This window comes from Eumetopias jubatus, unplaced genomic scaffold (genome assembly GCF_037043125.1).
Source record: "Eumetopias jubatus isolate StellerSeaLion01/CBP00866 unplaced genomic scaffold, mEumJub1_p1.0 scaffold_3, whole genome shotgun sequence".
NCBI lineage: Eukaryota > Metazoa > Chordata > Mammalia > Carnivora > Otariidae > Eumetopias > Eumetopias jubatus.
The window spans coordinates 74,314,905-74,341,311 of record NW_028274809.1 but is presented as its reverse complement, the minus strand read 5'-3'; the positions used below and the strand labels follow the sequence as shown (position 1 = coordinate 74,341,311).

Genomic DNA, 26,407 nt, shown 5'->3' with positions numbered 1-26,407 from the left:
TCAGTTGACACTCTCTGTTCTTTGTTACCAGCTTGCTAGACTGAGTGATATGGAACAGTCTTTCAAGTGTGCAAGTTCAATAGATATGTATATTCAAGATTATCCCTGAAGTATTTGTTTTCCTATTACAGAATACTGTTTTTGATTGTGGTTTACATTTTTTACTGTTTTCTCTTGTGATTTTTTAAGTCTTCCTCTCTCTCTCTCTTTCTCCATTTTCTCCTTTTTTCATACTTTCATCTACTTATTATGAACAAGGCTAGCGGTGTCCTTAAGAAGAAATGACTGCTATAGAGGAGCCTCAGTGGCTTAGTTGGTTAAGCCTCTGACTCTTGATTTCGGCTCAGGTCGTGATCTCAGGGTCCTGAGATCAAGCTGCCCGCTGGGCTTCACGCTCAGTGGCGAGTCTGCTTGAGATTCTTTCCCTCTGCCCCTCCTCTCTACTTGAGCACTCTCTGTCTCTCTCAAATAAATAAATCTTTATTTTATTTTTTTAAAAGGTTTTATTTACTTATTTTTTAGAGAGAAAAAGAGGGGGGGAGCAGAAGGAGAGACAGAGGGGGAGAGAATCTCAAGAAGACTCCCCACCCAGCACAGAGCCTGACTTGGGGCTTGATTTCATGATCCTGAGGTCATGACCAGAGCCAAGATCCAGAGTTGGAGACTTAATGGGCTGAGCCACCCAGGAGCCTCAAATAAATCTTAAAAAAAAGAAGAAGAAGAAATGGCTGTTTTTGCTCTTATTACCCTAAAAAGCATCCTCTGCAGTGTAGCCAGAGTTGATCTTCCTTCCTCCCTCCCTTTAAATTCCATTGTATCATTGCACCGATTAAGGCCGTCCATTGATTTTTCTATTTCTGTCTTGTCAGAATAAATTTCTTGCTAGGAGGAAGTCATATGTGACTCAGCACCTCTGGCCCTCTGACCTCATCTGAAACCCACTGCCCACATCATTCACTGTGCTACAGCCTCAGCGGCCTTTCTGTTTCCAGCAGAGGTCAAACTCCCACATGCTAAGTGTCTTTTCATGCCTGTCCCCTCTATGAGGAGGGCCCTTCTCTTGGATCGCTGGGTGGCTGGCTCTTCCTCCTCAGTTTGCTTTTGCCAAATCACCTCCATGACCATTTTGTCTAGAATAGATTCCTCATACCCCAGTCACTCTCTCACCTAATAGTACATCTTCTTTTCTTTCTTCTTTTTTTTTTTTTTTAAGATTTTATTTATTTATTTGAGAGAGAGCGTGCGTGTATGCATGTGAGGGCTTGAGCAGCGCGGGGAGGGGAAGAGGGAGAGGGAGAAGCAGACTCTTTGCTGAGCAGGAAGCCCAGTGGGGAGGGGGGGCTCGATCCCAGGGTGGGGCTTGATCCCAGGACCCTAAGATCATGACCTGAGCCCAAGGCAGATGCTTAACTGACTGAGCCACCCAGGCACCCTCCATCTCATTTTCTTCATAGCACTTGTCATTTTCAAAATACTCAATTTGCTAACATTTGTTTATTTGTTGTTTCCCCCAGTCCATCAGAGCAGAGGACTTGCCAGCCCCTGGAGCAGTGCGCAGGATATAGCAGGCCTTCAGTCAGTCCCCATTGAATGCATGTTACAAGAATGATTGCCCCTCCTTTCTTCTTCCTTACTTGGGATCATCCTTCAGTGATACTTTCCTGAATATTTGTTGAACTCTTGCTTTTTTTTCTTAGAGTGTACAATTTTTATCTATTACCAACAAAAAGTGTACTTTTCATAAGCCAGTTTCTAACAAGGATTTTTAAAGTTTTTTTTAGGAGTGGCAGTTAGACTCCTTTTTGACCTATTTATCTGTAAACTTTTCTTTAAATCCAAGAAAGTACAGAAAAATATTCTAATTGTTTCCAGAGCAGAAGCGAACAGGTTTGCCACAATTTTTTTTTCAAGATAATGTGGATTTGTTCAGATGAGGCAGAATTGAAATACAAATTTTCTTTTCCTAATCTTGAACTATGTGCTTGTATCTGATTGGAAATTCTTCATCTTCATAACAGACTACTGTGGTTTGTGTCAGTTCACATACTGTGTGCAACAAACTTCAGAAATTATCCGGTGAGCAACACTGGCCTAGAACATAGGAAGGAAAGGGGGAAAGGCCCTTGAACAGACAGAGCCAGAATGTTGAAAATCTAAATGCTGAAATGCTAGTAAGCTGTTCCTTTTCCTTTCTCAGAGTTACTTATTGGTATTTTAAGCATAGTTTTAGCTAACGTGGCTCTCATTTTTCTGACCACAGTGGTAACAAGTTAGAAGTGAGCTGGAGAGCTCAAAGATCTAAAGGGAAAATTACCATTAGTCTGATAGTTTGGAAGAAACAGGAAAACTTGTATAAAGCAGATAGAAGCAGAAATCAAATGGGAACAGTCTGTGGCTTCTGGCCACGTAGTAAAGAGGTTAATGGTGTTGTTCCTTTTACTGTTCCTGAGGGGACATTACCCTTACAGCATAGTCTAATGTATATAGGGATAGCTTTAAGTCATCAGTAATTGAATTCATGGTTAATGAATTCTTAATATTCTTAATATTCTTTAAGAAGACAAAGTGTGACTTGCATTTTTGAAATATTCTAATTTGAAATAGTTTAGACTTTTTTTTTTTTTCTTTCTTAACTGTGAACTTCACTCAAAGCTCTTAGAAGGCAGGAATTTTCATGTTTGTTCTCAGTTGTATGTTCAGTGCCTGGCACATGTTAGGTGATCAGTCAATAATTACTGAATGAAAGAATGAGTGCAAGTTTTAATCATCCAATGGCATTAAATAAATAGGACATCAAGATAGTACCACCTTTAATGCATAAGTTGTTTTCCCTGTACCTACTGAATGAAGAACAAACATAAAATAATACACATGTAAAGTTAAGATAGCCTGGACATTTTCAAAGATACTTCATTTATAGATGGAGCAAGGATCAAATTCAGATGCTTTGCCTGACTTCACAAAGCAAGTTACAGGTGGAGACAGAGTAACAAGGCAAGTCTCTTCAACCTCGCCTTCTGGAATATACTTGGTGATTTTCTTTTTTCATCTGGTGTTTGGAGAATTAAAAGAATATAGAGGTTTGTTGTGTTTTTGTTTCTTTTCCTTCTTTCTTTCTTTCTTTTTTTTCTTTTTTAGCAGTAGCAACCTTAGAGAGAATATTGAGTAGAACCCTTTATCTTCTTTTGTGCATGCTATTAAATTTTAGACTGTCAAAGCTAGGGTATTAGCTGAGTAATGTTGGTACACATTATCTCATGCACAGTGACTAGACTTGTTTATAGTTTAGTACTTGAATGCATTCAGCTTAAGAGTGTGTGCCAGTTCTTTTAAAGAAGAAAAAAAAAATCTAAAAAGGAGAGGCTTGAAGAGGATCTCTCATTCAAATGGGGAGAATAGGATCTTATGACCAAGACTGTTTTAGCCAAGAAGCCTGAGCTGGAAATACAGATTTGCTTATTATTTTTGCATAGGTGAAAGAAGACTGTCTTTTCCTTTTTTGGGGTGAGGGGATAGACATTAACAAATTGTTGTATTACTTGTATTCCATACTTTTTAAAAAAGATTATTAGTTTAAAGATTAATTAATTATTAACTTATTTTAGAGAGAGTGCACACAGGCGAGGGTAGGGGCAGAGAGAGAATCCTCCCCCAGACTCCCCGCTGAGCATGGAGCCCTATGGGGGTGCTCCACGGGGTTTGATCCCACGACCCTGAGATCATGACCTGAGCTGAAATCAAGAGTTGGCCACCCAGCTGAGCCCACCCAGGTACCCCTATATTCCATACTTTTTAAAGAAATTTTTGTTAGAAATATGAATTCTGCAATCTGCCTTTCCTCTTTGTCCAATTTTTATTTCCTTTAGGGTCAGACATTTTTAGGGAGTGTGATCACTGAGGTAAAGAATACAATACATGTTTATTTTGACTATAGTATATCTTAGATTTCCTTTGCATCTAAGCTGTGTGTGTGTGTAATTTGACCCTTTGTTGATAGTTACATTTATACATGTAGTGGATTATTAGATGTGCAGGGGAGTGAATTTTAAATGCAAATTTCAACAGGCTACCGGTGGGGGGGCGGGAGTTGAAGGGGTGGGAAATGACTACAGGGCGTAAAAAGTGGTTGGCTTTATTTCCTGGGGATATTCTCAAGCTCAAGGAAACAGAATAACTTGTCTCCCTATCGCAACTACTTGGTGTCTGTTATAACTCCCTGCCATGTCTTGTTCATTAATAGAGCAGTAATACAGCTCTAATCAAATTTAGAACAGTTTTTGTTTCAATTTAAGTAAATTAAATTAACTGAAATTATTGTGCTATAACTAATTATCATAAAAATTATCAGTCATCGTGTTTTTATGAGCTCAGAATTTCATAAACTACCTTCAACAAGTATTTCCTAAAATGCGTTCCTAATGACATGTATAATGCAATTGCAACTAACTTTTGAAAGAACTGGTGCATTTTCTTCTCATTTGGTGATGAAAATAATGAACAAAAGCTAAGTAAATCCGTTGGCATCAGCATTTTGAAGTAAGAAAAAAAGCCAACTTTTCAAAGTTTTGTTTGCGCTTATTACAATTGAAGGCGGATTGTCAAACCTCCCATATCTGTGCTATTAAAAAAAAAGTTTTCAGGATAATGAGCTTGAGTCTCTTTAAGATTCTTTATGAGTCTTCAAAGAAAAGTGTCAATATTCAATATATAATGTTTCCAAATTCATAATGCTATATTTAATAAAAATATAAGATATTGGAAAACAACCAAAGAGATCTTTGATTAAGATCAGACAAATAGAAACTCATTAGTCAAAACACTTCTTTCTCTGAATATTCTATTTCACTGAAATTTTCTTAGGGTGTATTTCTTTTGACTGTAGAGTTAAAGTTTATTATCATCCATATATGTTTTTAATACCTTTTCATTTGATTCACGGTGCCTGTGCACTATTTTATAGCACCTAAACCCTTTTAAAAATACATTTATATGGTGAGGTAGATGCTTTTTTATGAAGCATGTTGGGGTGTGTATTCAAGAGCCATGATTGTGATGACTTTATAAGGCTTTGTTATAGTTATAATAAATCTGGATGAGAGCCTTGATATGTTTTAATGTAAAAGCAGTTATTTTGAACTCTATTGTTTGGCATGCGATTTATTTTATAACAAAGGGTTATTTTTTCTTGTCTTACCGAAGTAGATTTTATAACAGCATGTAAACTCTGAGAAAGTTTATGCTGCTGAAGGAATGTGAACCATTTTTCTAACTCAACAACAGTGTTAGTAAAGGGAGCAGAAATACAGGGGGAGGCACAGGACTAGTGTGGTCTGTTTGCCTAAAGAACTTCTTTTTCTTTGATTCATTGATAACATTCTTTCCTCCTCAAGGCAGAATTAAAGCGTTTGTGTCTCCTGTACTCTTTTAAGTGAGGATTTCTTTTTTTTGTTGTTGTTGTTTTTAAGATTTTATTTATTTATTTGACAGAGAGAGACACAGCGAGAGAGGGAACACAAGCAGGGGGAGTGGGAGAGGGAGACGCAGGGTTCCCACCAAGAAGGGAGCCCGCTGCGGGGCTTGATCCCAGGACCCTGATATCATGACCTGAGCAGAAGGCAGATGCTTAATGACTGAGCCACCCAGGTGCCCCTTAAGTGAGGATTTCTTATTATTGATATGTAAATGCAAGTTTTTAAAATTTCATACTGGGCATGTTATCCAGTTCCTAAAACTGATTTGTGTCTTTATAAGGGATGGGCATTTGGGGGGAAGGAATGCTCCAGATTTTCACCTATGAGGGACATTTTATTTTTGCCTCTCAGGATTACCTTAAATTACATATATGGTAAACAAAGAAAATTAAATATAGGATTTTACAACTCTAAGCACAAATCTATTAACATGTCCAGGATGATGGAGAATATAGATTAATTTTGGTTTTAAAAGGAATTTAAAGTAGAAAGCAAATTCACTTGCATGAAATAACTAGTTCTTCATGATTTTTAAAAGCAATTCTATGGAAAGCAAATACAATAGAAATCATTCCCTTATGAGTTAAACGAAGATCATTTGCATTTAATGAATATAAATCTGTTATTGGCCAAGATGGACTTCATTGATTTCTTGTAATTCTATAGTGAACCTCATGGAAATAAGGGAAAAGGGTCAAATTTGTGACTGTACTACCAGTGTGCACTTTAGAATTGGAAGAAAACATAAATACATAATATGGAAGTTGTCTTGGAAACACTATGTGTTTTTTTTTTTAATTGAGTGTTACATAATAAATGAGGTTTAGAGTGTGAGCGTGTCTCCTCACGTTACTCCAGGGTCCTCCTTCCTCTCTATATGTTTCCACTTCAGACAACTTTGTGAAATAAGTGCTTTAATTTGTTCTGGCTTTGCATATTAAGTTAAACAAAAATTGCACACCAGAAAGATTCATGTAATAATGTTTGAGACAAGTTTTTTATAAACAAGAGACTTTTAACTGGCTCACTTTCAATGGTTGTTGACCTTGTTTTCTCTTTTTTTTTTTCCTTGTGCCTTTTGCTTACATTTCTTAATCTCTGACTTGAACCCCTGGAGCCAGCTCACCCCTTTGCTGGGCCGGTTCCTCATCTGTCAAGCTTCCAGGCTCCTGCCCTCCTTTGAGCCTGCAGAATGGTCCTGAGCCAGCCTCTTTCTCTGTCATTGGAGCTGTGTGCTTGCTCCTAGAATGACCTGGCCTACCCAAAGGGTCCTGGAGAGGCAAGTAGAAGCTTTTCCAAAGTAGTTTCTGGCTGGAAGCTACATGAACCAATATACACATAGCATTTGTCTTCTTTCATTTTCTCTTCATTTCCTAATTTTGTTTCTCTTTTGTCTTCATTGAAATGCTCTCTCTTTGTTAAGATTTTGCCCATCATTTGGGTTGAGCCCTTGTGGCATAGGATTTCCTGGGGAAGTTGATTGGAAACAGAAAAATTCCCTAAAGCTGTCTGGTGTGAGAGAGAGGGACAAGGCGAGGGTTTGGATGCTGTGCCAGCAGTGTGTGATTGTGTTGCTTTAGCTTCCTCATCAGCCGCAGTCCAGAGTTTTGGACATCCAGAATCTGAAGATTCCTTATATTTCTAACTTTTGTGCTGACTTTTGCTTGGTTCTTTCATTTATTTTGTTTTATCAGAATGCTGTTCCTAGTAACTTAAGAAAAGCCTTTCTGTTTGTCCTTTGATATTCTGTTCAGCGTATGTACTTTTTACAACTCTAGGTGGTCACTGTTACTGTTGTGTTTGTGGCTTTTAGAATACGTGTAAGTATAATATAATATTTTACATTTTGCACATACACACACACACATTCATTTATTTCCATTGAGATAATCTTTTGCAGATAAGCCTTGGGTCCATTTCCTATCCAGTCTTGGCCCAAATCTTTTTTTTTTCCTTAAAGATTTTATTTATTTATTTGAGAGAGAGAGATAGCAACAGAAATAGCAAGAGAGAGAGCACAAGCAGGGAGGAGAGGGAGAAGCAGGCTTTCTGCTGAGCAGGGAGCCTGATGCGGGGCTCCATCCCAGCACCCTGGGATCATGATCTGAGCTGAAGGCAGACTCTTAACCGACTGAACTACCCAGGTGCCCTGGCCCAAATCTTTTCTGAAAGTGTTTAAAGGAACCAAAAAAGGACAAATTCATTTTCAGTTTATGGAGTAGGGCTCTTCTCTGTTTCCAGAGAACAGGCTGATGGGCCTGTGATGTTGATTATTTTGTTCATTTGTGTCTGGCAGCTTTCAGAAAGCATGCTTCAGGGCTGACTCTGTTTCTGTAGGCTTTCCATACTACTGTGTAAGACGTTTGTGCCTACACACGCTTCTCTGCTTGGCTGGGGGGATGCGTTTGCAGGCAGAGTGTTGATCTTTATCCCCACTGTGGAGTCAGCCTTGGGGAAAGAGGAGGTAGTACCTGATGTGCTTTGATTGTTACTTGTCTGTGTAAGCACTTTATCAGCATATGCTTGGTGTGCCTGATCCAGGATGTGCTTTCTTATAGGGAAGCATATACAACATTTTATATATCACCGATTGGAATAATAAAGGGTCTGCTTTGTTGAAACGTGTCTAATTCAAAGCTCCCAGAAACCTTGACTTTTTATAGTTAGAACTGGGCTGCTGGTTGGGAAGGTGCTTTTGTACTCACTTCTTCTTTCATTTTGCTATGGACTTGTTGCCAAGTTCCGTGATTATAGACTTCCTCTGTTGAGGTCCTACACCCTTGTTTTGTAAGATTCACACACCCTTCTCCTGTAAGTCACTGAATTTGTATGCAGGTGGACCTTGAGGCCTGGTCTTCTGAGTTGTGCCATTGTACCTTCTGTGGGTTTGAAAAAGTGTCATGCCTCAAAATAGATGAGGAGGTGGTTTTCCATGCACAGTTACAAGGTAGGTGACTGCACAATTGAAGTATCAGGAGCTTCTTGCTACATTTGGACCTGCATATGCTTAGTTAGGTAAAGAGCTAAGAGAAGTAGCATAGGCTATAGGTGGTCAGAGGGGCATGGAAAGCCTTTACATCTTGCCGCATCTTGCTAGGGAACACACATCCCAAGGACTGCAAGGCTTGTGGTTGAAATTACTCTTCTAAAAATGATCTTTCAGCTGTATTCCACGCACCCCCCCACCCCTGCCCACTTAAATTAATGGAGAGTGTGGAGATAGGAAAGGAAATTGGTATTTCTACACAAGAGGCCAGAGGATAGGAGAGTTTGTGAAAGTGAAGAGACCCAGGGCTCCTTCCGCAGAGGAGTGATAAATCCATTTGGATGGGTTTTATTTATGCTTTAATTAAGAGAGAAGCTATATGGTAGGACAGGGAGAGGAGTTTGAGTACTCTATTTGGAGAATAATTCAGAGGCCAGGAAGCATACTCTTGTTCTGGAATAATTTTGTGGGTGGTTGCTGAGAGGCCCCTCAGCCTTTCTCCATGGGTGCTTATTTCTTGTTTTTTAAGTCTAAAGTGTGTGGTGTAGTTACTCAAATGCAAGATTTAACCTGGAGCATAGCCTTGCTTCGGAATGGGAGGAGGCAGACGTGGTGAGCCCCCAAGTCCCATTTGAAGTAGGATTTCATTGTTGAGGTCATTCTGTAATGGGAATCCTAAAAGGACAGCTAAGAATTCAGTTTTGCCGGTAAGTTGCACGGTTAGCCAGAAGCATGGCTCCGCAAACTCTGAGAAGCCGCCAACCCAGTTTTTGTTTGCCAGCAGCAAGCATGTTTTATCATGTGGCAGTTCTAGGCACAAGGTTCCCCAAACCAGACCTTTAGCTCTGATTACTCTTGTGAGTTTGAGACCATCTTTCGAATTAGTGCTTTCATTTTCTTCAGATAGACACCCGGAAGTGGAATTGCTGGATCATATGGTAGTTCTAGGTTTAATTTTTTTTTCCTATGTTTAATTTTTTGAGGAACATCCATACTGTTTTCTAGAGTGGCTGCACCAATTTACACACCCCCCATGAGTGCACGCAGGTTCCTTTCCTCCACATCCCCAGCCCTTGTTCTCTCTCTCCTCTCCCTCTCTCCCTCCCAGCCGGTATGTGTGTGTGCGCCTGCACTCGCGCGATAGTATCTGATTGTGGTTTCCATTTGCATTTCCCTGGTGATGGGTGATGTTGAACACCATTTCATGTACATGGTGGCCATTTGTATGTCTTCTTTAGAAAAATGTCCATTCATTTCCTCTGCCCATTTTTTCAGTTTGTTTGTTTTGCAACTGAGTTGCATGACTTCTTTGTGTGTTTTGGAGGTTGACCCTTACCAGATAGATGATTTGCAATATTTTCTCCCATTCTGTTGGTTGCCTTTTCATCTTGTTGATGGTTTCCCTTGCTGTGCAGAAGCTTTTTAGTTTGATGTAGTCCCACTTGTTTATTTTTGCCTTTGTTGCCTACGCTTTTGGTGCCAAATCCAAAAAATCATCACTAAGAGCAACGTCAAGGAACTTACACTCTATTTTCTTCCAGGAATGTTATAGTTTCAGGTTTTATAGTTAAATCTTTAATCCATTTTGAGTTTATTTTGGAATATGGTATAAGATAATGGTCCTCTTTCTTCCCTCCCTCCTTCCTTCCTTCCTTTTTCTTTCTTTCTCTTCCTTCCTTCCTTCCTTCCTTTTTTTCTTTCTCTCTTTCTCTCTTTTCTTTTGTCTTTTCTTTCTTTGCATGTGGCTCTCCAGTTTTCCCAACACCATTTATTGAAAAGACTATCCTTTCCCTATTGTATATTCTTGGCTCCTTTATTAAAAATTAATTGACTATATATGCTTGTGTTTATTTCTGGGCTCTCTATTGATCTATAGGTCTGTTTTTAGTGCCAATAAGTTTTTAGTGCCAATACCATACTTTGATTAATATACCTTTGAAACATAGTTTGAAATGGGGAATTGTGATCCTTCTAGCTTTGTCTTTTTTCTCAAGATTGCTATTCAGGGTGTATAGCACAACTAGTTATAATACAGAGTTACAAGGTAGACTTTGATATTTAATTCTCCAAATTGGTTGTAAGCACCTTCAGGGCAATTGATAAATTCATGGATGTATTTAGTTGAGTACCTTTTTGTTCAGGATTTTTTTAGTTGGGCTGGTGTTCCCCTTGCAAGAATTAGAAGACTGACCCTTGTCTGTGCAAATGCAGGAGCCAGTCTTGAGTCAATGTATATACAACTTAAGTCATAGGCTATTAAACATGGACATCAGGCTATGATAACTAAGCTAATTTTGGGCGCCTGGGTGGCTCAGTTGGTTAAGCGTCTGACTCTTGATTTTGGCTCAGGTCATGATCTCAGGGGCCTGAGATTGAGCCCCTGTCGGGCTCTGTGCTCAGCGGGGAGTCTGTTTGGGATTCTCTCCTCCCTCTGCCCCTCTCCCTGCTCTCTCACAAACACACACACACACACTCTCTCTCTCAAATAAATAAATAAATAAAATCTTAAAAAAAAAAACTAAGCTAATTTTATTTCTGGATGATTTTTCTACCTCTAGTTTCTCACACTTGTAGCTGCAAAAAGTAAAGATTTATCGATATTTTTGTTACCTTTCTTTGCTAATTTCCCCGTTGCAGCTTTGCTTAGATGGAAACAATCATTCCTCTCTGTAATCATTGTGAAAACTTTTCTCCTTATGATGGAATATAAATGGATACAAATTTTAAATTTCTTTGATTCAGCAGTAAAATGAAGTTCTTACATTACCGTAGATATTGTCAGAGGTTTCCTTAGGGAAACCCTAATGCCAAGGACTGTACACACGGGTTGAGTGTTCGAGACTAGGGCCTTCAGCAAAATGTGGTATGGCCCCTGGGGAGAAGTTGCTATTTTGAGAACAAAAAGCAGGGCAGAACCAATCAGTGGCTAAGAGTTTGGACTAAGTTGTGGTTTTGTCACATCCTAGTCAGTGACCTTGGGCAAATCCCTTACGCCCTCTGAACCACAACTGCCTCTTTTATGAAATTACGGTGTTGTGAGGGTGATATGAGCTGATGTATGTAGAATTGAAAGCACAGTGCCTATTACCTTGCAAATACTCAAAAAATGTCAACTATTGTCATTATAACATTGATGAGGGTGAGGACGATGATGATTATGATGATCTTAGGAGAGTCTGGTGAAATTGATTTTATGCTTTTGTTTTTGAATTACCCGTAAGAGTGATTTATTCATTACAACTAATAGGTGATCTTACAGATGGATTTGATCTCAATAGAAGTAATGATCCCCTAAGCATAGGTTAGTTTATGAAATTACTGGGAAGAAGAAGTTCTTTATTAATTATTGTCAATATGATCGCTAACTCTGCAAAATAATACATTAATGCACTTTTTCATTAGTATTAGTGGCTCATTGAGAAAACCCATGAAAATAACTCCCTTAGTGAGTTTTGGTTTCAGAAATCAAACTGAAGCACTATAATCAGATGAGCGGGGATTGCAGGGGCCTGCACAATCGGAACAACTAGCTCCAACAGAAGTGGCTGAGTGAACGCGTCTGCTGAGACATTTTCCTTGACGGTGTTACATAACATCCCTCAGCTGGCTTTGTTGACGTGTGGTATCCTTTGTGAGGTCACCAATGACATTATCAACAATTCAGAAGCAATGATACTGAGTTAGTCAGTCAGTCACAAAACTCACATCCAGGGTCCACCCGGCTGCTGTCTATATGGGGCGGGCACATGCATTGTTTAGGTAAATAGAACTAGGTCTCTATTCTCTGTCCCTCATTGTCAGGGGAGCCCCGTTAGCCTGGAGATAGCATGGTATCTCTGCACTGCTAGGGTTTCCCTTGTGGTGTGATAGGCGCCCATGAGAACGTGTATAAAAGTGTTGAGAATGGTGATGGTGGGCTATGACAAATGAGTGCCGTCCAAGTTGGCTTAGTTCAGGCCAACCTTGGACATAAGGGCTTGCTTAGGGTTGACCGAGTGATGAATGGAGGCTGCTAGCCATCATATATACCAGTTGTTTTGCATAACTTGGGAAAGAGGATCCATTTGATGAAGAGACCTCCAGCAGCGGAGAAACATATGCGTGTGAAATATTTTTTTCTGGTGAGAATCTTAATAAAAAAGACGAGTGTTAAGTTTGTCAGAAGGAGTGAGGTCAGAGGAAAAATAAAATTTTCAGAAATACCAACTTTTATTTTAGTATATAATTTATAGTATTCCAGAATGAATTTTCTATAGAATCACAGTTAACCAACTGCACTGAAATTCTTTGATTTAGTATAGTTATGCTAATAGATTCTACTCATCCTATATGGACTCAAATATTTTAACTGTACCATAATTTACATTGAGATAACTCTATGCTCTTTATTATCCCAGGTTAAAACTGACTTCATATTAAATGTTTTCCTGAGTCATGAGATGCTTGTAGAGTATACGGTATGTTGTCCAGACAGGTCGGACCTCCCCCATTCAGGAAAATAGGGTAGTGGCTTCCCTGTAAGATGTGGGTGTACCAGCTGCTATGGTGAACGAAAGTCTTAGGCGGGTCGAATTGATATTCAACAAGATCAACTCTAAGTTAGAACTCTTTTTTTTTTTTTTTAAGGTGATCACACGGTGTTATCTTTTCTTGTTTAGCTAAATAAAAAGCTGGCAAGAGTTCTTTTGGTGGAATTTTCATTTTTATGCACTTTTTTGTATGTTGTTTTTGAAAAAGTTAAAGGATATTGAAGCATGCAAAAAATCTTAAAAATATAATGAGTCCAATAGTGGAAACGCACACGCACAGACTCACACATATAGACTTAATGTGTGTGTGTGTGTGTGTGTGTGTGTGTGTATATATATATATATATTTCAAGGTAAGAAGGAAGTCAAGAGCTAACACAATACAAGACTTTATTTAGAAATATATAGCAAGGGGCACCTGGGTGTCTCAGTCAGTTAAAGCATCTGACCCTTGATTTCTCCTCAGGTCATGATTTCCGGTTCGCTGGGCGTGGAATCTGCTGGGGAGTCTCTCTCTCCCTCTCAAATCTGCCCCTCTCTTCCTCCCCCTCCCCTTTTTAAAGATTTTATTTATTTATTTGATAGAGAGAGAGCGAGTGCATGCAAGCGAGCAGGAGAGGGAGGTGGGGGGGTCAGTCAGGGAGGAGAGGCAGAAGGAGAAGGAGAAGCAGACTCCCCACTGAGCAGGGAACCCACATGGGGCTGGATCCCAGGACCCTGGGATCATGACCTGAGCCAAAGGCAGATGCTTAATGACTGAGCCACCCAGGTGCCCCTCCCCCTTCTCTCTAAAACAAACAAACAAAAAAGAGTGCTTATATGGAGAGTGTCCCCTTGAAATTGTGGTGCCATGCAACCCTGGCTAGAAAAAAACTTTTTTTTTAGGTTCCCTTAATGAAAGGAATTATAGCAGTCCCTAAGAATTATCTTCTGTCACTTTGTGGAAGGATCAAGGCATGGTTTCCTTTGACTTTTAGTCTGTCAAGTGTGACCCCTTAAGGACAGGAGTGCACAAGTTGGCTCCAGTGAGAGCTTCATTGGGAGGGGAAAGCCCAGGAAAGGAGTTGTGCCACCATCTGAATTAACCCCGTGCCAGAGAACCTGAAGTACACGTGAGGCTTGCTGCCCGCTGCTGACAGGCTTCCACCGGTCTCCTTGGGGAGCGGATTAGCGGTTGAACACAATTGCAAGTACAGCATGTAGTTTTGTGAGTCACACAATGCCATTTCTTTTCCTGGCACTCTTGACTTTATACTGTGTAAATATCTTCAGTTGTCTCATAACCTGCTTTCCTTTCTTTAATTCCTGTTGGAAGGTGACTTTTATGTGGTCAATTCCCTTGTCTCAGTTTTTTCGTGTGTTGCTTTTGGCCCATGATAACTTCCTTATTTTATGTTTTGTTTTCTAGCTTAACATCTTTTCAGAATCTTGCACGGTCCCTTTTTACTATGGGGATTGTTATCTGATAAAAATCCCAATTCACTTCTTTCTGTTCCCTTTTTGTTCTTCTTTGTAGGGTAAGAAATGGCATTTCAAAAGGCAGTAAAAGGGACTATTCTTGTTGGAGGTGGCGCCCTTGCAAGTGTCCTAGGCCTCTCTCAATTTGCTTATTACAGAAGGAAGCAAGTAAGTAATTATGCATGTATTGATTTTACTTTGAAACTTATATCTGTTAAAGAACTGCACATGGGGCGTGTGTTTGTTAACGGTTTGTTTAGAAAGTACTGTTTCGACTTGATCTGACAGACACTGATTTGGAATACTACCTTAAATGATCCTTGACAACTGTGTGTATCATTTTTTTAAGGTAAACTTTATCACAGAGCGTTATATTATTTAGCTTCTATTTTGGCTCTTTGGTTTTAAAAGAGTGCCTCATTTCCAAAGCCCACGGTTTTGTTCATTTAGACTTTCCTTGTCCAATTCATCCGAATGTCTGGATACCTTCTGTGTTCCTGCCAAAAGTTTGTCTTATTAGAAGGCAGGCAGGCAGGCATCTGAGACAGGAAATGGAAAAGGGCCTATACAAAAGGACCAGCGTTGAATCTTGGGTTTATTTCTTAAAGGTTTACTTACTTATGTAGCATTACTTTATACTGGGTCACATATTTAATGGGAGAAGGCCATGAAATGAGATTGCTATGAAGTTTCCAAATAATTTAAAGTGCTCAGTTTATTTTCATTTTATTTATTTTTTTCCCTTTGTACTACAACTACACCAAATGGTTGCCAGGAAATGATTTTGGGGACTGGTTTTGTTCTTTTTTCGGCTTGAAATGCTAGCAGCCGCCTCAGTAGTTAGGATTACTAGTCTCCTGTTCTCCCTTCCCCACGACTCTAGGGCATTTTACGATACCAGTTTGGTGGTGTGGCCTGACTCCAAGATGGAGATAAAGGAATTTGGGAAGCTGTTTGCAGCTGGACTACCTATTAACTACTCATTTTGTACATTTTTGTGAGAGCCTGTATGCCATGGCTTGTCTTGCACTTGGTTTTTGCTTTGTGCTCTGAGGCAGTAGAACCAGCCACATTGCTTGGAATCCCAGGTCCTGAGTGAGAATTACTACTTTATTTATTTATTTATTTATTTATTTATTTATTTATTTATTTAAAGATTTTATTTATTTATTTGACAGAGAGAGAGAGACAGCAAGAGAGGGAACACAAGCAGGGGGAGTGGGAGAGGGAGAAGCAGGCTCCCCGCTGAGCAGGGAGCCCGACGTGGGGCTTGATCCCAGGACCCTGGGATCATGACCTGAGCCGACGGCAGACGCTTAAGGACTGAGCCACCCAGGTGCCCGGAGAAATACTACTTTAAAAACGCATATTGGGAACAATCAATTTGCTGGCTTATAGTAAAAGAAAGGGGGAGGGCTCATTTTTAGTGCTTCTTCCTAAAGACAGAGGGGATTGAATAGGTTGTGTTAGTCTTTTTCATTCTTACCTGTGAGCATGTTGCGCTTACGTTTTCCCCGAGGTGGATATCTTGCAGGTCTTCATTGACTGACTGGCTCTGAAGTGCAGCCTCACTCATGGGTCATGCTGGATGCACTATTCCTTTAAAAATATTTCCTTGGTTGCTTCAAAGTCAGTGTGAAAAGATGCTGCTTCTGCTGAGGCTATTTCAGAAGGGCAGTTCGGTTTGGGACATGGGCCTTCATGGATTAGGTTACTTCTGCCATCTTTCCCAGGGCAGGGCTGTCCGAAATGACACTGGCAAATGCCGGTGCCAAAGGTCACAATATCTAATATGATGAGTTGTTGCTAAATTTGTACATGGTTTATGTCTGTTAACCACAGCAAGCGTGTTCTACTTCAGAGTTTGTAAGTTACCTTTGTACTTAGGTTATACTGTTTCATTTATTTGTTTGATTTTTCTTTAATCTCACAGAATAAACAGTTGATACTGTAATCAATCACGTTAGGGGTGAATTTTAGTTGGTAAAATCAAGGCAAAACAAGGATCTACTGATTTCTGGGTCATTTTGCCCAGACCTGCCACATCCTGACCACCCTAATAGCCAAATGAAATGGATACCAGCAGTTTCAAGTCATTTATAATTTTAATCTGACAAGTTCTTTTGAGAAAAATCACCATGGGCATATTCAATCAATGAGTTTGCATAAGACATTCATCCAAGCGTGTGCATTCTTTTGTGGTGATTCCTGTCCCTTAAAGCCACTGCCTTGAGCATATTTTGGGTAGAAGGTTGGGATGTAGCCATAGGGATTAGCAAAAAAGAGAAAAGGGAGGTGGGGAGGGAGAGGAGACAACTCATTTGAGCCATTGACATAATATGACCAGAGGCCTCAGCTGTTCTCTCTCAGAAAATATCTGCCAATCAGAGCCGTTCTGGGGGACTTCTCAATGGTCAAGAAAAATCTGCCCCTTGATACTGATTATTTGGCTATGTTTTGTAGAAGCTATGTCCTTAAATGTGACTAGGCATGCTCCATTTTTTTGCAGAGCAATGCTTAACATATTGGCTTGTGTTTTTATTTTTTTTCCAGTTTTCTAAGATGATTCTAATTGATAAACTGTCCTCCTTTAAGAATAAGTTGGTGTCGAAAGTCCAAGATACTAACGTATTAGAAAGCCATCTGTCGAGTTCAAGTTCAGGCACATTTTGCTGGCATTCCTGCCCTTGCAGCTCTGTCTCCCCTGGCTCCTAGCTTGTGCTCATTTGATATTCTGAGCACAAAGCTTCCTTCCTAAAGTACAGGCAGGAATTGTATTCTAAATACGAACGGCTTGATTCTGAAAGTTGGTCATCTGTTGAAGCATGTCTGACAGAAAAGGTAGTGCTACGTGTAAGTGTTTAGGTGCCAGGTCAGCTCACACAAAACCTTTTAAATCAATTCTATGTTTTAAAACAGCTTGTATTTGCAAGGGGGATAATGAAGGAATGCTATTATATATCCATTTTTTGGATTAAACAGAAAATACTATGAAATCAAATAAGATACTGTTCACTTACCGTTTACCCAGTTGCTTGAATAAAAGCTATTGTAGGGGCGCCTGGGTGGCTCAGTCGTTAAGCGGCTGCCTTCGGCTCAGGTCATGATCCTGGGGTCCTGGGATCGAGCCCCACATCGGGCTCCCTGCTCGGTGGGAAGCCTGCTTCTCCCTCTCCCACTCCCCCTGCTTGTGTTCCCTCTCTCACTGTATCTCTCTCGGTCAAATAAATAAATAAAATCTTAAAAAAAAAAAAAAAGCTATTGTAGGTGCGGAGATAGAGACAGTTCTGGAGACCCTAGCATTTCTGGAGACAGGTCGGGGGTTAGAGGTAATAGCATGATTGTTTGGTCTCACGTCATAGTGTGGCTTTCCCTCATACAAGTATATTATTAAAATTTATATTTTGTTTTTCAGTGATCAGTAGTGTCCATTGTTGACCTAAGGAAAGCATAGAGATTTTTTTTTCTTTTAAGATAAATTGATCAGAGTTAGAAGGGATGGCCTAAGGAGATATTATTATTATTATTATTATTATTATTATTATTATTATTTTCTTTTGGAGCTGGAGCAACCTAAATTTTCCTATTACAGTGAGGAAGCTGATGAAGTGATGAATATTGGCTGACTTTTTTTTGACTGTGTCCACTTGCAGGAAAGGAGGTTTGTGACCACAAATAGCATCCACTTTCCAGGCTCCCTTCAGTTATGCATGTAGGGTTTTTTTGAGTGGTCTTGGAGAGGCTTCCTATTCATTTCATGTTCCTCCTTTTATTTCCTCACCCACAAGTAGGTGATTTAAATATCCACAAAGTTTTCTTGATTTTCCTCTCCCCGGACCAGCTATATGCCAAGGGCCAGGAGGCTGAGTAGTAGCTAGAATCACAGTGGGTATATACCACGGTCTTAAATCCCACCAGGAACGTTGCAAACAAACACCTCTGGAGTGGTGTGCAGATTTTTGAGAGCAAGTTATTGGTCATTCACTATTTAGTATAGGTCAGTTTAATAATAATTTTAATCGGAAGGGACGTGGAGGATATCTGGTCTTCCTCTCCGGACAGGATGCTCTTCTAGTGATTCCCTCATATCTAGTGAAAGAGAAGTGTCACTTCATGGGAGAGTCTCCTTTTCTAATTTCAAGTTGATGAGAGAACAGAGTGGATGGAGAGGGGAGTTTAAATTAGGAGAGAGAGTCTTGGGTACTTTGAGAGCCAGTAAACCTTAGTGAGGAGCAGAATTGGAGAGTGTTAAAACCAGGGCTGCATGAGAGTTCCTCAGGTAGGTGGGAAGAATGTGGGTGGCTGGGGAAAATGGGGACAAAAACAGGGTGGGCATGCAAAGATTTGACTGAGGGTTGCCCCAGGCTTTTGTCTTTCATCATAGACCAAAGGCATTTTTTGAAACTTTTTGTTTTTTTAAACTCAACGTTTATCTCATACCTTCTAGGTCTAACTGGAAACACTGGTGTGATAGTGTGGGCTTCTTTTTAACCCCAGAGGTGTGGTTGATGTAACAAAGATCTATTTAGGTCTGAGGGTGGGCCCTCTCACGTAACACATGCTCGGTTTGTTCCTTCCATTACCCACTCTGAAGGTGTAGTGGGCTTTGTGAGCCAACTCTGAGGTGAGGCCTGAAAACCACTGAGAGCTTTCTCAAAGCCCGGATGTGAAAGTTTTTTTTTTTTTTTCTGTACCTTACGAAGGCAGGGAATGAGCTTCAGGGTATGGAAATCAAGGTCTCTTTTCAGTTTGAGGAGTGATTGTATTAGAATCAGGGAATTCAGAGATTCTTATTGATCAAATTTCGTTCCATTCATGAGTGATAGAACATAAAGGATGAGAGTATGATCTCTGCAAAGATTGCCTGCATCCAATGCTTAGCTCTACTAAAGAGCTAAGAGACCATGGACAATTTTCTAAGTTCTCTGGACCTCATTTTCCTCTATCTGTAAAACAGAGAGAACAGTGGTACTTCCTTCATAGGAATGCTGAGGAGCAATAAGCCCTGGAAGAGGTTCTGGAACATAAAAGCTCTAGTGAGCTTTCAAAAAGTCTGAGCTAGTATTAGATCCCCAGGTGATAAGAATATAAAGTGTCGGGGGCACCTGGGTGGCTCAGTTGTTAAGTGTCTGCCTTCGGCTCAGGTCATGGTCCCAGGGTCCTGGGATTGAGCCCCGCATCGGGCTCCCTGCTCGGGGGGAAGCCTGATTCTCCCTCTCCCACTCCCCCTGCCTGTGTTCCCTCTCTCTGTCAAATAAATACATAAAATCTTAAAAAAAAAAAAAAAAGAATATAAAGTGTGGTTATAAGGAGCAGGAAAGTTGCTCTTGTCACTGGTGATCCTGGCATTCAGGGTTACCTTGTTAAGACTTTGAGATCAGCAGCACTGGTATGTCCTTCACCTGAGGTTGTAAGAGAATGGCCAGAAAAGAGGTATACAGACACCTCTGTTTTCTCTTCGCCTTGCTTCCTGATCTGATGATGAGCCAATAAGCAGGTGGACAATCCCAGTTATTAACTTAAAACCCTTTTTCTGTTGAAAGTAATAACTTACTTTAAGTTCCTGTTGTTTCTTCTCTTTTTCTACTTGGGTCTTTATGAGTTATGGCAGACTTGATTTATATGGCTGGTATGTTTCCAAAAAGTTATGTGAATATAGTATTTTTGGTAAATTAATTTTATATAGTACAGTGCTATTTGTTGGATTCTATGGTGAAACATTCTAAAAAACAAACATTATTTAAAAAGGCCTGATTTTTTTTTTTTTAATTCTCTTGTATCATTTTAGCTTGAGGTGGAATGCAGTTAGGCTTATTATTTTCCAAAGTCAATGATGTAGTAATAGTAATTATTGACAGGATCTTCATGCTTTGCAAAATAGCCTCTCACTTTGTAAGAGACAGCAATTTACTACACTTGTGAGTGGTCTACAAAATACTAGAGTTCACTCTGTTTTCTGTATGAATTAAGGCAACATGAAAAAATGATAGTGGTGATGTGTTAGGTGAGTTGAATTACAGGTAAAACTGTATCACCTGTGTTACTAGTATCATCAAAACTCAGGAGGAAAAATACATATGCTAATGAGAGGCAAAGTGATGCATGAGTAATTAAAATCCATAGGAATTTTGAGAACATTGTTTTAACTTGTAATTTCAGTCTCTTCTCAATACATTATTTGTGAGAGATTCTAATAAAGCAGAGCTTTTTGATTGATAATACTAATGACTCAAAATACAAAAGATAAGATTGGAGAAAGAGTAAAAATAGAATGATCATCTCTAGTGAAAGTAAGATCTCCTTTGGGACTTATTTCAATGGACCCCCGAATGAATAGATATTTAGTTCCTGAATTTATCTGTTACACAAGTGTGGAGGGGTTTTGGTGAGCCTAGTAATGTGCACAGGTTATGAAAGTTTTCAGAATTCCAGTTCCTTCGTAAGGTAGGGTTAATGTCGCTGATTCCTGGGCTTTTTCCCCCTGCCAAGCACTAAGTCAATACATACAAGCCACAGGACCTGACACAAAGCAGGTCTTTAGTATCTAGGACTTTCCCTTCCCCGATATAGGATGTGAACATTTGAAATAGACCTAGACTTGTTAGGCATAATAAGAATGCCATAGCACCAGATTTCTTTACATAGCAGAGCTTTTGGTTGGTTGGCATAATGTGGCTTATATTAACTGCCGGACAGAGAAACTGGTAGAGGATAGAGAAACATGAAGTTCAGATGAATATCTATTGAAATAAAAATCATAAGCAAATGCTGGTGAAGAATGTGGAGCAACAGGTACCCTCATTTATTGTTGGTGAGAACACAAAATGGTACAGCTACTCTGGAACACAGTGGGGCAGTTTCTCACAAAACTAAACATATTCTTACCATATGATCCAGCAATCACTCTCATTGGTGCTCCCCCAAAAGACTTGAGAACTCCGTTCACACAAAAATCTGCACAGGGATGTTTATAACAGCTTTATGCATAATTGCTAAAACTTGGAAGCAACCAAGATGTCTTTCAGTAGGTGAATGGATAAATAAACTGTGGTGCATCCAGACAATGGACTGTTATTCAGTGCTAAAAAGAAAGGAGCTACCATGCCATGAAGAGACATGGAAAGAAAAAAATGATAGTGGAAGAACTCCACTATGGGTTCTCCAAAACTACAGGAGACAGAAAAAGGATCAGTGGTTACCTGAAGTGTGTGGGGGGTGAATAGGCAGAACATAGAGGATTTTAGGGCAATGAAACTACTCTGTATGATATTATAATAATGTATCTGTGTTATTATGCATTTGTCCAACCCCATAAAATGTACAACAGCAAGAGTGAACTCTTAAGTAAACTATTGACATTATAATGTGTCAGTGTAGGTTCATTCTTGGTAAAAAATACGCCATTTTGGTGAATGATGTTGACAAAGGACCTGTATGTGTGAGGGCAGGAGGGATGTGGAAAACCCCTGGATCTTTCTCTCAATTTTGTTATAAACCTAAAACTGCTGGCGAAAAAAAAGCCTTTAAAATATACAGATACACAAATAGAACTTGCATAGCACTTAGGACATGATGCCAATTAAGTTTTAAATTCTAAAAATTCCATGCCCACATGACTTTTCAGTAGTATCTTTGATTGGATGTAACTGTTTAATTTTTGAATATGCTTAATATCTTTATGAATTTAACCTCAGTTGCAAATATTCTTCTGGTTCCTAAGCTAAAGAGTATCTGTGAGGTTGAAATCAATATAAGTCTTCCTGAGCACTGATGTAGCTGAAATTATTACACGACACGTCTGCTTTATGTTTACCAGATTGCTTTTAACTCGGTGAGTCAATTCCAGCCATCAGACTTGTTTGTTCTAAGTAAATAATCTTCCATCTCCAGAAGCGTTTTTCATAGGTTCATAAACAGCCTTTTTCTTTAAAAAAAATATTATGAAGTTCTGGAATAGCAACTGTTCTTAAACAGTCTTCGTTTTTGTTGATGCTGATGTTTAGGTGGGGTACTATCATGTTAGATACTGTATGAAGAATGCATATTCAGGAGGAGAGAAGCAACTAGTGGTTAAGTAACAGGCTCCTTGGTCCCACCTGCCTGCTTGAAGAGCTATTGATGTCAACATTATGTCAGATATAAAGGTAGAAATGTCTCTGCACTATGGTTTAGTGGGGCTTGTGTTTGGTGATCTGTCCTGTTGGAGCTTTATATGTATGGATTTAATTTTCTTTTCTTTTTAAGATTTTATTTATTTATTTGAGAGAGAGAGAATGAAAGAGAGAGCACATGAGAGGGGGGAGGGTCAGAGGGAGAAGCAGACTCCCTGCCGAGCAGGGAGCCCGATGCAGGACTCCATCCAGGGATCATGACCTGAGCCGAAGGCAGTCGCTTAACCAACTGAGCCACCCAGGCGCCCTGGACTTAATTTTCTGTAAATGATGGGTCCTTATCCACCAGGGGAAGATTCTGAACTGTGTATGGACTGTATGCAGGGTAGGGGAGTTGTGAATCTTGGGTTGTAATGCTAAACGTATCCCATAGTTGTGTATTAATTTGAGCATGCTAATTGGTGTAATAAACAACCCCCAGAACTCACTGGGTTATCACCATGAAGGTTTATTTCTTGCTCACAATACAGTTCAGTGAGGATAGATGGGGGACCTGTTTCTTGAAATCATTCAGGGATCTGTGTCTCTTTATTCCAGTGGCTCTGCCATATTGTAGGGCTTTTTTACCCACCGGATCATTTCCAGCCAACTCTCAGGGAGGGTGGGAAATGCAACCCAGCATTGTTCTCTGGAGGAAGAGAAAAAGTTTTAAGCATCCAGCCATTACGTCTGCGTCCTGACTTTAGTTTCTAATCCATTTGACAAAGGAGCTGCATTTCTTTTGGGGAGAGTTTTATTGTTAGAGTTTATGCCAAAAACTGTACCGTTCACTTGCTTGTCTTATGTAGAACCCTGCGCATAGATTCCTGGAAGAACTGTTTTTCTCCTAGAAACACAACTAAATATGTTGGGGCTGTGTCTGATATCTAAAGCTTGATGAGGATTCTGAATACACTATATTTTCCATAAGGCCAGTTTGAACTATTCTTAACTACTCTATATGGTTAACTGTTTCTTCAGAGGCATGCTTCATCAAAGCACTAAAATTATGCCGACAGAGCTGGAAATGTTCTTTGAAGAGCATCCTATCATCTTCCTTATAATTTTGGTTTTTATTTAACACTTAGCTCCCAAAGTGGGGCCATGGCAATATCTTTGAGTTATAACTCACATCAGGCCTTCGAGGAGTTTGTGATGCTATTTTATTGCTGGCATACAAAATCAGCGAGGTTAACTGTACTGCTAGAGGTCACACAGTGAGTCAACGACTGAGCTATGATTAGCGTTGACAGCTGGTGAGCTTCTAGGCTGTTGCTAACTGAGCAACATTGACATTCATTCTGATTTGACTTTGCATTTCATTTTCAACTATTTATTCATTTTGAGGCCTCTTTAAGAAACTTTTTAGGGATATTGTGGAACTGAGCAAACTTTCTATAAATGCTTTGGGGAGAGTCCTTTACTTCCCTTCCCTTCTCCTCATTTTCCAGCTTAATAGTTAAATTATGTTTATGTTTGGAAGGCTTCCTGTAGGTAGAGTTTTGGCAAATTAAGAAGAAAATAGATGTGTTAAGTTAGGCAATGTTAATTTTACTTCCTTTATTTTGTAATTTGTGGTTTTTCAACAAAGAACTTCTGAGATCTAATTATATGCTTGTGAGTACAAATAGAAACGTTATAAAAAAAGTATATATTTGAAGAAATAATTCTCAGAGAAATGGAAAGTGTGCATCATAAATTTGACCCAGAACTATTTTGAACATCAAGTTAAAATGTAGCTGAGGGCCATCCAGATTGTCAAACTGGGAAATGATCATTTGGCTCATGGGGTCAGCATTTTATTTACCTGCAAGGGATGGGAAAAGAGTGAACCCCCTGTATCCACTTCCAGATGTATGTGTTGGGGAAGTTTTTAAGGAAGAGTGGTATTTCATGGAACTTGACTGCCCAGGGTGGCTGGCCACAGGCTGGCCACCGTCCCGAACACTTCTGAGTTCACTGATGGTCATCAACAGCTTCCCACACTGCTGGTGTCAGAGAGGCTGATGGATTGAGGGGCCCAGGTAACCTACATGTAGAGGCAAAGAGAGCCTGGCACAGCTGAGGTCATGGGATGTGGAGTCAAACCTGGGATCAAATTGTGATCCTCTCAGTTATTTGCATAAGGAATAACTGAACTCACTTTCCTCAGTGGTCAAGGAATGCCTCCATTCTGTGGTAACGATGAGACCGATAGGAGCTAGTTCATTGGAGTGTGGGGACCAGTAGCAGCCCAGCAGGCCCCAGTGCCGCCTCTTCCCTCTCTGGCCTCCCTGAGCTCAGGCTTCCTCTCCAGATCCTCTAGTTCTCAGTAGGCTATTGCAATTGAAGAGCAATATCAAGTTGAGACACCTCCAAATATATCGTTTCTGAAATATTTATTTGAAAACCAAGAAAACATATTCCCCAAACCTCAGATCATGTAGTCAATTATGATGTGAGCTTATCTGAAGTAGATTCAGACAGAACCAAAGGGTTTTCCCTCCTTTTGAGCTATAAAAAAGGTTTACAATTTAATAGTTTGGATATATCATGATTGCTATTAAGAGAGCTTCTCTGTGATTTCTCAAATGAATCACAGCCACATAAAGCCTGGATAGCACCTTCAAGGTGAACTGGGACACTGATCTCAGTCACCCCAGAAGGAAGGGCTTGTTTTCTCTTCTCTGGTCCCCAGTGGAGATGACAGTCTATCCATTAGCAACTGTTCCTACAGAGTCATCATAAGTCCCTCACCGAGGATGTTCGCAGTAAGAAATGTTGCTTACTGTCATGTAAGTACAAGAAAAAACATCATTGTTTAGAATCACAAAGTGATTCAGGAGGTAAAGGCCATTAAAACATGTTAAGATTCACTGTAAAGAGATGCAGGTTGCCTCTTCTTTCTAGGAAAATACAAATATTGTTGGTCTTTTTTGTGACAACAAAACGCAAAGCAGTTTCCCTTAAATCTAACAGTTCCATTAGCAGTATGTGATTGAATCACATAATATGGGAGAGAGTGAGAGTGATAGTTGCAGTACAAAATGATTTGCATGAAACCCTACTTTATACTCCAATTATTACTGTACATGATTACAGGACAACCTGGTCGTTAATTGCCTGTGGTCTTTAAATATGCACTTCTTTCAGAAACAGACGCTAATTATTAGATCTTGTTTTCCGTCTCACCTGAAGTTGCAAATGTCTAGGATTCTTCTTTTTTTTTTCTTAATTTGCAAGTCTAATGGTGCACAGACATAGTAAAACTGATCTCATTCTGAACCCTGTTCTGTTCTCTGGGATATAAACTCTCAAAGATTATGAACTTGGCTTTCAGTTCCCTGTAGGTGTTCACAGGTACCAATCTCTTGACAAAAACTACGTGTTTACTATCAGAATTCTGGAGGAATTTTATCTTTTTAAAAAGTCGATGAACATTTGCTTACAAGTTTAAAAAAATGCCTACTTCCCCATAGACCATCATAATTTAATATCAGAAATAACAACATCAAAGTAATATTAAATATTCTCCTAATTCCACCAGGATAAGAATTTTTTGTTTGGGAGCTGTGGTTGGAATTCTTGAGCTCTCCTTTCTTGTGGCTTTAATGGCCGAATCATAGTATTGGGCTTGTCCTGTCTCTAGGCCAGAATCAGCAAACTTCTCTGTCTGCAGGGGCTACACTGGGTGAGATAAAAGCCTGAAACCAGTGAGCAGGAGCCCTGGACTAAAAAGACCACACAATCCCTGCTCGAGGGCAGCAGCGGCTGTGTACTTGCCACAGATTCATCTCAGAAATCATCGTTCTACAAAACATAGCAACTTTTAAG

General features: G+C 39.8%; 1 protein-coding gene across 3 annotated transcripts in view; it reads left to right on the top strand.

The window, feature by feature from the left end:
• Positions 1–26,407, top strand: part of GPD2 (glycerol-3-phosphate dehydrogenase 2) — a 140,041-nt gene that overhangs the window by 24,327 nt on the left and 89,307 nt on the right. For 2 of the 3 annotated variants that reach the window (XM_088021698.1, XM_028113036.2), the window contains exon 2: positions 14,503–14,612. In XM_088021698.1, coding sequence (XP_087877824.1) covers positions 14,511–14,612 — 102 coding nt within the window. In that variant the 5' untranslated portion in view covers positions 14,503–14,510. Of the gene's footprint in view, positions 1–8,326; positions 8,419–14,502; positions 14,613–26,407 lie in introns of those variants that run through there. The other variant, XM_028113037.2, reaches the window with a different exon arrangement.